This window comes from Symphalangus syndactylus, chromosome 17 (genome assembly GCF_028878055.3).
Source record: "Symphalangus syndactylus isolate Jambi chromosome 17, NHGRI_mSymSyn1-v2.1_pri, whole genome shotgun sequence".
In the NCBI taxonomy this organism is placed as follows: domain Eukaryota; kingdom Metazoa; phylum Chordata; class Mammalia; order Primates; family Hylobatidae; genus Symphalangus; species Symphalangus syndactylus.
This window is the reverse complement of record NC_072439.2, coordinates 11,286,386-11,297,986: the sequence shown is the minus strand read 5'-3', so window position 1 is coordinate 11,297,986 and position 11,601 is coordinate 11,286,386. Positions and strand designations below refer to the sequence as shown.

The 11,601-nt window shown below is 54.3% G+C and overlaps 1 protein-coding gene across 1 annotated transcript; it reads left to right on the top strand.

The window, feature by feature from the left end:
* On the top strand, positions 1–7,648 carry UQCR11 (ubiquinol-cytochrome c reductase, complex III subunit XI). The gene is made up of 3 exons (XM_055248711.2): positions 1–165; positions 6,129–6,277; positions 7,482–7,648. Exons 1-2 carry the CDS (start codon positions 116–118, stop codon positions 6,247–6,249), a joined length of 171 nt encoding a protein of 56 aa, XP_055104686.1. The 5' UTR covers positions 1–115; the 3' UTR covers positions 6,250–6,277; positions 7,482–7,648.
* The last annotated feature ends 3,953 nt before the right edge of the window (positions 7,649–11,601 follow it).

Below are 11,601 nucleotides of genomic sequence, written 5' to 3'. Positions count from 1 at the left end.
TTTTTTTTCTTCCCCCCCACCCCCCTTCCCTGCGCGCGTGCGCGCCGCGGCCGCGCCTGCGCAGTGTGGCCGGGTTAGCCGGGCAGGGTGACCCTGAGGGTGCGACTCCGCCGCGATGGTGACCCGGTTCCTGGGCCCGCGCTACCGGGAGCTGGTCAAGAACTGGTGAGGACGCCGCCCCGTGGCCCCATCCGCGCTCCCGCCTCGGCCCAGCCCCGCGCCGCTGCGTTCCGTATTTCTGCGCGTTTCCGGGGGCCGGGCCGGGCCCAGGTCCCTTGTGCCCGGTGACAGAGGGGGAAACTGAGGGCGAGAGGCGGAGCGGCGCGTCCCGGCGTGAACGGGACGTGGCGGACCCAAGGCCAAACCCCAGCGTGCCCGGCTGCGCGGCTAGGCCGCTGCAAGCCTCAGTTTCCCCATCTCTACCGGGGGATCCGAATGGTGACCCCCTGGACGGAAACACCCAGAAGGCGCCGAGTCCCGATCCCCAGCCCAGCACGCGCATCTTCGGCCTTTGCCACTATTTTGTTTTTTTATGATTTTTAACAAGTAGCGTGAAAGCTTCAGCTGCGCCTCAGCCCACGTGGGCAGCGGGACTGCATAGGGGTGGCGCCCATAGAAGCCGGGCTGGGGGTGGCCTCCGTCGGGTTGTCTGTTGTTTCCACGTTGAGTGTTAAGAAGCAAGGCCTGGCTGGGTGCGGCGGCTCCCGCCTGTGATCCCAGCCCTTTGGGAGGCCGAGGCGGCCAAATCACCTGAGGTCAGGAGTACGAGACCAGCCTGGCCAACCTGGTGAAACCCGCGTCTCCACTAAAAATGCAAAAATTAGCCAGGCGTGATGGTGGGTGCCTCTAATCCCAGCTACTCGGGAGGCTGAGGAAGGAGAATCGCTTGAACCCGGGAGGAGGAGGTTGCAGTGAGCTGAGATTGCGCCATTGCACTCCAGCCTGGGCGACAGAACGAGACTGTGTCCCAAAAAGAAAAAAGAAAAAAAAAGCAGCAAGGCCTTAGCCGGGCGCAGTGGCTCCGGCCTGTGATCCCAGTGCTTTGGGAGGCCCGGGCAGGAGAATCACTTGAGCCTGGGAGTTCAAGACCATCCTGGACAACACAATGAAACCCCATCTCTACAAAACAAAAAATTATCAGGGCATGGTGGCACCTGTCTGTAGTCCCAGCTACTGGGGAGGCTAAGGTGGGAGGATCATTTGAGCCTGGGAATTGGAGACCAGCCTGGGCAACACAGCAAGACCCTGTCTCTACAAAAAAATTTAGAGCTGCTGGGCACAGTGGCTCACACCTGTAATCCCAACACTGGGAGGCCGAGGCGGGCGAATCACCTAAGGTCAGGAGTTCGAGACCAGCCTGACCAACATCGAGAAACCCCGTCTCTACTGAAAATACAAAATTAGCCAGGCATGGTGGCGCGTGCCTGTAATCCCAGCTACTTGGGAGGCTGAGGCAGGAGAATCACTCAAACCCGGGAGGTGGAGGTTGCAGTGAGCTGAGATTGTGCCATTGCACTCCAGCCTGGGCAACGAGAGCGAAACTCCGTTTCTAAAAAAGGAAAAAGCAAAGGCTTATGATTGGGAGTGTGTCCGGAAGCCAGAACATACTTCCTCCATCCCAGACCGGGGGACAGGTTGGGGACAGGGTCTGCACGATGGAGCTGACTGGGACCTTCAGGTAGAACGTGATGGTGGCGTTTTACAGCGTGGGTAACTCAGGCCTGGGATGAGGAAGTCCACTCCTAGCTGAGCACCCAGCGGCCGATGGTAGCCAATGCAGCCCCTCCCGGGTGCAGCAGGTCCACTTCTGTGTTCAGTCACAGTGGGGACCACCTGTCATCCATGCTTTCATCCAACAGCAAGCAAGCATTTATTTATTTATTTATTTATTTATTTTTTAAATTTATTATTATTATTTTTTGAGACGGAGTCTTGCTCTGTCGCCCAGGCTGGAGTGCAGTGGCGCCATCTCAGCTCACTGCAAGCTCCGCCTCCTGGGTTCACGCCGTTCTCCTGCCTCAGCCTCCCAAGTAGCTGGGACTACAGGCGTCCGCCACCACGCCCGGCTAACTTTTTTTGTATTTTTTAGTAGAGACGGGGTTTCACTGTGTTAGCCAGGATGGTCTCGATCTTCTGACTTCGTGATCCACCTGCCCTGGCCTCCCAAAGTGCTGGGATTACAGGCGTGAGCCACCGTGCCCAGCCCAACATTTATTGAGCACCTACTATGTGTTGGGGCACACCAATAGACCAAACCCTTGTGGGTGGGCATTCTGGTTGGTGGGCAAGGAAAAGTAAAGAAACGAGACCTGTGGTGTGGGGCTGACCTAAAATAATGAAGTGGGAGAGGAAGGGGTGCAGACACCTGCGTGCAAGGGGCCGTGCAGGGCTGTGCCACCGGGCAGTGGCTTTGGGAGGCTAGGGAGCAGGTCTCATCCCCAGGAGGCACTGTGGGGTTGTGTCTCAGAGTCTCAGACTCAGGACTGAGAGGGCCACAGTTCACCAGCTGGGGACCCTGCAGTCCACACCCCTTCTGGGCCCTGCTGGGGCTTGCTTTGAGGAAGGGGTTGTCGTGGCAACGAGGTTGTTGGTCAGTGTGGTCATGATCTGTACATCCTTCCTCAGTGGCTAGTGGAAATCAGGTTTTGTGAGCTGTTCCCACACTGTCCAAATCCACAGGGTCCTACATGGGGTGACCAGGATGATAGGGGAGGCGGAGGCCAGCCCACTGGGCATATGTATGAGCAGGCTTCTCTGGTGATTAATAACCCGGGGCTGGGCGCAGTGGCTCATGCCTGTAATCCCAGAACCTTAGGAGGCTGAGGTAGGTGGATCCCTTGAGGTCAGGAGTTCGAGAACAGCCTGGCCAACAAGGTGAAACCCTGTCTCTACTAAAAATACAAAAATTAGCCAGGCGTGGTAGTGGACACCTGTAATCCCAGCTACATGGGAGGCTGAGACAGGAGAATCACTTGAACCCGGGAGGCGGGGGTTGCCGTGAGCTGAGATCGTGTCATTGCACTCCAGCCTGGGCGACAGAGCGAGACTCTATCTCAAAATAAATAAATAAATAAATAAATAAATAAATAAATAAATAACTTATCCAGAATGCCATCAAGACACAGGTGCAAAGATTCCTGCCTTGTTGGTGGCATCTGCCTCCGAGCCAGGTTCCAGGAGCAGCTGTGTGTGCCCCCAGCTGGTGAGCGGGCACCTGGCCTGCACTTGGAGAGTCTCTGGTGAGGCCCCTTGGGGCAATGGGGGCAGGGTTTGTTCATTCGCCTCCAGGAGGAGCGCCCCCTACCGCCCCAACATCCCAGCTGTGTGATTCGCTGTGATCCGGGGAGGTGAATCGGATTTTTTTTTTTCCCCGGAGACAGAGTCTCACTGTCGCCCAAGCTAGAGTGCAGTGGCACGATCTCGGCTCACTGCAACCTCCACCTACAGAGTTTAAGTGATTCTCCCACCTCAGCCTCCCCAGTAGCTGGGACTGCAGGTGTGCACCACCACACCTGGCTAGTTTTTGTATTTTTAGTAGAGATGAGGTTTCACCATGTTGGCCAGGCTGGTCTTGAATTCCTGACCTCAGGTGATCCGCCCCTCTGGGTCTCCGGAAGTGCTGGGATTACAGGTGTGAACCACTGCACCCCGCCCGGAATTGGATTTTAATTTCAGCCCTCTGTTGGCCAGCAGTGGGACCTGCAATCGTTATCTAGTGCTGTGTACATAAGAAATGGTCTCCCAAAATTAGCCGCTTAAACCAGCAAATACTCCTTATCTCACAGTTTCACTGGGTCCACCAAGTCCACTCCTCAGGCTCTCTTGTGAGGCTGCAGTCTCATCCGAGGGTGTGACCGGGCAGATCCGTTTCCAAGATCACTCACGGGGTTGTTGGCTGGACTCATTTCTTTCTTCCCTTTTTTTTTTTTTTTTTTGAGACGGAATCTCGCTCTTTCGCCAGGCTGGAGTGCAATGGCATGATCTAAGCTCACTGCAAGCTCTGCCTCCCAGGTGCATGCCATTCTCCTGCCTCAGCCTCCCAAGTAGCTGGGACTACAGGCACCCGCCACCTCGCCTGGCTAATTTTTTATTTTTTTGGCGACGGAGTCTCGCTCTGTCGTCCAGGCTGGAGTGCAGTGGCGTGATCTTGGCTCCCTGCAAGCTCCGCCTCCCAGGTTCACGCCATTCTTCTGCCTCAGCCTCCCGAGTAGCTGGGACTACAGGCGCCCACCAGCACGCCCGGCTAATTTTTTGTATTTTTAGTAGAGACGGGGGTCTCACCGTTTTAGCCAGGATGATCTTGATTTCCTGACCTGGTGATCCGCCCGTCTCGGCCTCCCAAAGTGCTGGGATTACAGGCGTGAGCCACCGTGCCTGGCCCAGTTTTTTATATTTTTAATAGAACGGGGTTTCACCGTGTTAGCCAGGATGGTCCCGATCTCCTGACCTCATGATCCACCCACCTCGGCCTCCCAAAGTGCTGGGATTACAGGTGTGAGCCACCACGCCCAGCCTCTTTTTCTTTTTTAATTTTAATTTTAATTTTTTTTGAGATATGGTCTCATATTTACCCAGGCTGGAAGGCAGTGGTGTAGCCACAGTTCATTGCAGCCTCTGATTCCTGGGCTCAAGAGATCCTCCTGCCCTAGCTTTCCTAGTACCTGGGACTACTGGCACGTGCCACCACACCCGGCTAATTTTTTTTTTAATTTTGTGTAGAGATGGGGTCTCACTTTGTTGTCCAGGCTGGTCTCAAACTCCCAGGCTCAAGTGAGCCTCCTGCCTCAACCTCCCAAAGTGCAGGGATTCTCCTTGTGAGCCTCCGTGCCTGAAGCCAGTCTTTTGTCACCTGACCTCGGCAGCGAGGCCTCATTGCTCGTGCTGCATTCTGCACATTAGAAGCCTGTGCCCGGGGCCGGGCGCGGTGGCTGAAGCCTGTAATCCCAGCACTTTGGGAGGCCGAGGCGGGTGGATCACGAGGTCAGGAGATCGAGACCATCCTGGCTAACACGGTGAAACCCCGTCTCTACTAAAAAATACAAAAAAATTAGCCGGGCGTGTTTGTGGGCGCCTGTGGTCCCAGCTACTTGGGAGGCTGAGGCAGGAGAATGGCGTGAACCCAGGAGGTGGAGGTTGCGGTGAGCCGAGATCGCGCCACCGCACTCCAGCCTGGGGGACAGAGAAAGACTCCGTCTCAAAAAAAAAAAGAAGCCTGTGCCCGGCTGGGTGCGGTGGCTCACGCCTGTAATCCCAGCACTTTGGGAGGCCGAGGCAGGCAGATCACGAGGTCAGGAGATCGAGACCATCCTGGCGAACACGGTGAAACCCCGTCTCTACTAAAAATACAAAAAATTAGCCGGGCGTGGTGGCGGGCGCCTCTAGTCCCAGCTACTCAGGAGGCTGAGGGAGGAGAAAGGCGTGAACCCGGGAGGCGGAGCTTGCAGTGAGCTGAGATCCCACCACTGCACTCCACAGCCTGGGCAATAGAGCGAGACTCCATCTCCAAAAAAAAAAAAAAGAAGCCTGTGCCCAAGTTCACACTGTGCGAGGGCGTGAACGCCATCAGGTGGGCTTGCTGGGCCTTCCTAGAATCTGCTGGTCCCAGGCAACTCGGGGGAACTCTCACAGCGTGTGCCGTGGTGGGCAAGAGCGTGGGCTTGGAACCCGAGGCCTCGATCCTCACCAGCTGTGTGGCCTCAGGTGAGGGCCTCGCCCTGTCTGTTGCTTGGTGTCCTCACCTGGGAACAGGGACTGTGATGGCGGCACTTGCCTGAGTCCTGCAGCTGTGGCGGGGATGGATGAATTTCTGCAGACTGCAGCAGACCGGACCCATCATCACGGTGGTTGCAAACTTACGAACACCTACACATGCCCCAGGCCCAGCCTCCCCCCAGCTCCGCTCCCACCACGGCAGCCCCTTGAACAGTTACTGGCCTCCTGAGAGCTGGCAGTGTGAGCAGGGCTTGTGCTGCTTGTGCCAGCCCGCAGGGCCCACAGCACTGGGCGGGCACAGGTGCCAGGCCCGTGCCTCACCCATCACCACTCAGGATGGGGGGCCAGGGGTGGGCAAGAGAGGGTCTTGGAGAAAGCGTCCAGAGCAGGCCTGACCATCTCCTCTCCTCTTGCAGGATCCCGACGGCCTACATGTGGGGCGCTGTGGGTGCCGTGGGGCTGGTGTGGGCCACCGATTGGCGGCTGATCCTGGACTGGGTACCTTACATCAATGGCAAGTTTAAGAAGGATAATTAATTACACAAACCCTTCACAGACCCCTCTGGTGAGTTTCAGTGGGCTGCAGTGGGTGGACTGCATGGTGGCCGGATGGTGGCCAAATAGTGGGTTCTCCAGGCTCCCAGAGCCAGGGCGGCAGGCCTCAGTTTCCCCTGGAGAGGCCTCTGCATTCGAGAGTCGGGCCCTGGGTGCCCTTTCTGGCATCTCCCGCCCACGGGCACAGAACTGGCCGCCCCGTAGCCTTGGGTTGTGTGACTGGGGCATGGGCCTTGCCCTCTCTCTGGACAATCCCAGTTAGTCTTCGAGGCAGACCCTGTTTCCATCTCAGTGGGCACCCCAGCCTGAACTGGGTGGGGGCCCATGTTACAGACATATGGGGAAGGTGGAGGCTGGCCCACAGTGGCTGGCCACCCCATGCGCTCTTGCAAGCACCTATGAGGCCCTGGACGCATCCACGTGTTTCTCCAGCGTGCCAGCTGCCCTCTTAACCACAGTGCCTGTGGCATCTGCCCAGTGCCCACATGACAGTCCCACGTGGCCCTGCTCTTACACCCCCATTTTCCAGGTGCCGGCCTGAGGCCTGAGGCCATGCCACTGTTTGAACCTGGGCCTCAGAGCCCTGCTCCGGTCTGTGTTCCTCCCTACTGCATGGAGCCCGGGGCCTGTGCTGCATCGGTGTTCCTGCCAGGCTCTTGTCCTGGGCCACTTCTGCAGCCAGCTTCATATGGAAGGGACATTTCTTTTTTTTTTTCTTTTTCTTTTGAGACAGAGTCTCGCTGTGTTACCAGGCTGGTATACGGTGGCGCGATCTCAGCTCACTGCACCCTCTGCCTTCCGGGTTCAAGCGATTCTTGTGCCTCAGCCTCCCAAGTAGCTGGGACTACAGGTGCCCACCACTACACGCAGCTAATTTTTTTTTTTGAGACAGAGTTTCACTCTTGTTGCCCAGGCTGGAGTGCAATGGCGCGATCTTGGCTCACTGCAACCTCCACCCCCCGGGTTCAAGCGATTCTCCTGCCTCAGCCTCCCAAGCAGCTGGTATTACAGGCATGTGCCACCACACCTGGCTGATTTTGTATTTTTAGTAGAGACGGGGTTTCTCCATGTTAATCAGGCTGGTCTCAAACTCCTGACCTCAGGTGATGCGCCCGCCTCGGCCTCCCAAAGTGCTGGGATTAGAGGCGTGAGCCACTGCGCCCAGCCTGGAAGGGACACTTCTACTCACCCTGCCTCGTCCACTCTCCCTCCAGGTGCCTGGTGGCGCCAGCTCCTCCCACCTCAGCGCCTGCTGCATCTGGAGCAGCCCAAGCCTCAGGATGGACAAGAGGAAATCCACAGCTCAACTTCAGACTTCTTAAGTTTCTGAAAACAGCTTGGATATTTTAATGCACGTTGCATTAAACGTCACTGAAACCTGCTCCGTGCCCGGATGTTGGTCGTGCTGGTGGCGTGGTTACTGTGACTGTAGCTGGAGTGGCACAGGTGACCCAGCCGTCCTTTCAGCTCCAGAATGTTGCAAATCTAGGAGAGTTTTCCAATGGCTGACAGAAACTGCTTATTTAAACTGTTTCATAAGTAATATCTGCAGTATGCTTGTCCATTGCTGCCTTAACAAGTTACCCCACACGTAGTGGCTTAAAGCAACGAACATTCACTATCTCACAGTTTGTGTCAGTCGGGGATTTGGGAGTGATGTATCTGGGTGGTTGTGGCCCAGAGTCTCTCATGAGGTTGCAATTAAGACATCAGCCAAGGCCACTTCGTCTGAGGAAGGCTCAACTGGGGCTGGAGCCACTTCCAAGCCAGTGCCCTCACGTGGCTGTCGGTGACAGCCGCAGTTCCTTCCCATGGGGACCCCTACACAAAACTGCTTGAGCATCCTCACAGCATGGCCTCTGCCTTCCCTAGAGCAAGTGAAACAAGGGAGAGGAAGGAGAAAGCTACAGTGCTTTTATGACCCACCCTGAGAAGTCTCACGCGGTCACTTCCACCACACCTTGTTTATCAGAAGCAAGCCCCCGAGGTCCAGCCCACATGCAAAGGGAGGAGAATGAGGTTCTGTGTTTTGAAGGGAAGAATATCAGAATTGGTAGACATTTCAAACCATACATTAAGGGTACAAAAATGAACAGGCTGGGAGTGGTAGCTCATGCCTGCAATCCCAACAGTTTGGGAGGCAGAGGAAGGGGCATCACTTGAACCAGGAGTTCAGTACTAACCTGGGCAACAAAGAGGCCCCCGTCTCTGATAAAAAGGAAAAAAATGATCAGGTATAAAAAGAGAATATGGTACAAAGTCACACTCCCTGATAGAGCTGCCCAGTTTTTTCCAGCTCTTGCCAATCTCTGAGCCGAGACTGCACCACTGCACTCTAGCTTGGGCAACACAGTGAGACTCAATAAAAAAAAAAAAAAAAATCCTAGACATACTGTCTGCATACATAAGTGTGTTGACGGAAATAGCCATTATATCAGTCTGCTAGGGCTGCCATAACAAAATACCACAGATTTTGCATGGCTCAAACAACAGAAATTTATTTTACTTATTTTTTTTTAAAGACAGTCTTGCTCTATTGCCCAGGCTGGAGTGCCGTGGCACGCTCTTGGCTCACTGCAACCTCCGCCTCCTGGGTTCAAGCAATTCTCCTGCCTCAGCCTCCAGAGGAGCTGAGATTACAGGTGTGCCACCACCACACCTGGCTAATTTTTTGTATTTTTAGTAGAGATGGAGTTTCACCATGTTGGCCAGGTTGCTCTTGAACTCCTGACCTCAGGTGATCCGCCCGCCTCAGCCTCCCAAAGTGCTGGGATTAACAGCTGTGAGCCACTGCACCAAGCCTATTTATTGATTTATTTTTGGAGATGGAATCTCACTCTGTCACCCAGGTTGCAGTGCAGTGGCATGATCTTGGCTCACTGCAACCTCTGCCTTCAGGGTTCAAGTGATTCTTTTGCCTCAGCCTCCCGAGTAGCTGGGATTACAGGTGCCTGCCACCACGCCCTGCTAATTTTTGTATTTTTAGTAGAGTTGGGGTTTTGCCATGTTGGCCAGGCTGGTCTTGAAATGACCTCAAGTGATCTGCCCACCTCAGCCTCCCAAAGTGCTGGGATTATAGGCGGGAGCCACTGTGCCCGGCCAGATTTTGTTCTGATTTTTAAAAAAAACATTGGCCAGGGGTCTGTGCATGGTGGCTCACGCACCACTGCACTCCAGCCTGGGTGACAGAGCCAGACTCTGTCTTAAAAAATATATAAAAAGTAAAAAAAAAAAAATTGTCTGCAGGCTAAGTGTAGCGGCCCACACCTGTAATCCCAGCACTTTGGGAGGCCATGGTGAGAGGATCGCTGGAGCCCAGAAGTTTGAGGCTGCGGTGAGCCATGATTGCGCCACTGCACTCCAGACTGGGTGGCAGAGTGAGACCCTGTCTCAAAAAAGAAATTGCGTGACTTAAGCCCTGAATCTGTAGGTTACCAGACCCCAGTAGCAATGAGCTTCCCCTGCCTATTTCTGTATCTACTGTCCTGGCACTTAAGTCCTGGAAGGGAAGGCAGAGACTTCAGCATGGTGGCACTGAGGCCCTCGCCAGCCCAGGAGGTGACAGGAGCTAGCCTGGTGGATGGGGTCCTGGGTTTATTGCCACGCTGAGTCACCGGACTCCGCTGTAAAGAGGAGCAGTCTCTTGGCCCCATTAGCCATTTATTCAGTCATTTGTTTCTACCAGCATCCACTCAAGGACAGTTTTTCTTTTTTCTTTTTCTTTTTTTTTTTTTTTTTTTTTTTTTTTTTTTGAGACAGAGTCTTGCTCTGTTGCCCAGGCTGGAGTGCAGTGGCGCAATCTCAGCTCACTGTAACCTCCACCTCCCGGGTTCAAGCGATTCTCCTGCCTCAGCCTCCCGAGTAGCTGGGACTACAAGCGCCCGCCACCACACCCAGCTAATATTTTGTATTTTTTAGTAGACACGGGGTTTTGCCGTGTTAGCCAGGATGGTCTCGATCTCATGATCCACCCACCTCAGCCTCCCAAAGTGCTGGGATTACAGGCATGAGCTACCACGCCCGGCCTTGATGACATTTTTTCTACAGAGTATAAATCATTTATAAACTTTAATTTTGTTGCTCAAGTTGTCCTCTCTGTTTGGCCATCGTGAGCCCCTTCCAGATGGGCTCCTGTGTGCATTTGATATGTCCCGGGTCATTTTTTTTGTTACTGAGGTGAAATTCACATAACATAAAATTAACCATTTTAAAGTGTGCAATGAAGTGTTTTAATACATTCACATTGGTATGCAGCCACCGCGCCCAGCCTGGAATTGGCCATTTTAAAGACTGTTTTATCTACTTACTTATTTTAGACAATGTCTCGCTCTGTCAGCCAGGCTGGAGTGCATTGTCACAATCATAGCACAATTTTAGAAATAATCTTGGCCGGGTGCGGTGGCTCACGCCTGTAATCCCAGGACTTTGGGAGGCCAAGGCAGGTGGATCACCTGATGTTGGGAGTTTGAGACCAGCCTGACCAACATGGAGAAACCCCGTCTCTACTAAAAATACAAAATTAGCTGGGCATGGTGGCGCGTGCCTGTAATCCCAGCTACTTGGAAGGCTGAGGCAGGAAAATCGCTTGAACCCGGGAGGCGGAGGTTGCAGTGAGCCGAGATCGCACCATTGCACTCCAGCCTGGGCAACAACAGCGAAACTCCATCTCAAAAAAAAAAAAAAATTTAAAAATTAAATTAAAAAATAAATAAATACATAAATAAATAATAATCTCCCAGCCGGGTGTGGTGGCTCATGCCTGTGATCCCAGCACTTTGGGAGACTGAGACAGGCAGATTGCTTGAGCTCAGGAGGTTACAGTGACCCAAGATCACGCCACTGCACTCTAGCCTAGGCAACAAAGTGAAACCCTGTCTCAAAACAATAATAATCTCCCTTGCATGGGGGCAGGCCTTGCGCTGGCTGCCCTAGTCAAGTACCATGGCTGGTTCTGGGGTGTAACTGCCTGGCTTTGAGTCCACGGCATAGCCTTTCCTGTCTCCGTGGGAGCACTGATTCTTCCATGGCAGCCCAATGCTATGGGGCCTCTGTCTCAGGCCAGTAACCAGCTACTGAGCTTCTCAGGAGAGAGCTGGCTGTCTCACCTCACCTCACCACGAGGTGGGGTGAGCGGGGCATCCGACCATCATCCACCCATCCATCCTGATTTATTCAGTGCTTCTGTGGTCAGCACAACATCCCGAAAATGTGCCCATTCCGCCGGCCGCTGCGGCTCACACCTGTAACCCCAGCACTTAGGGAGTCCGAGGTGGGGGGATTACTTGAGGTCAGGAGTTCGAAACCAGCTGGCCAACAAGGTGAAATCCCATCTCT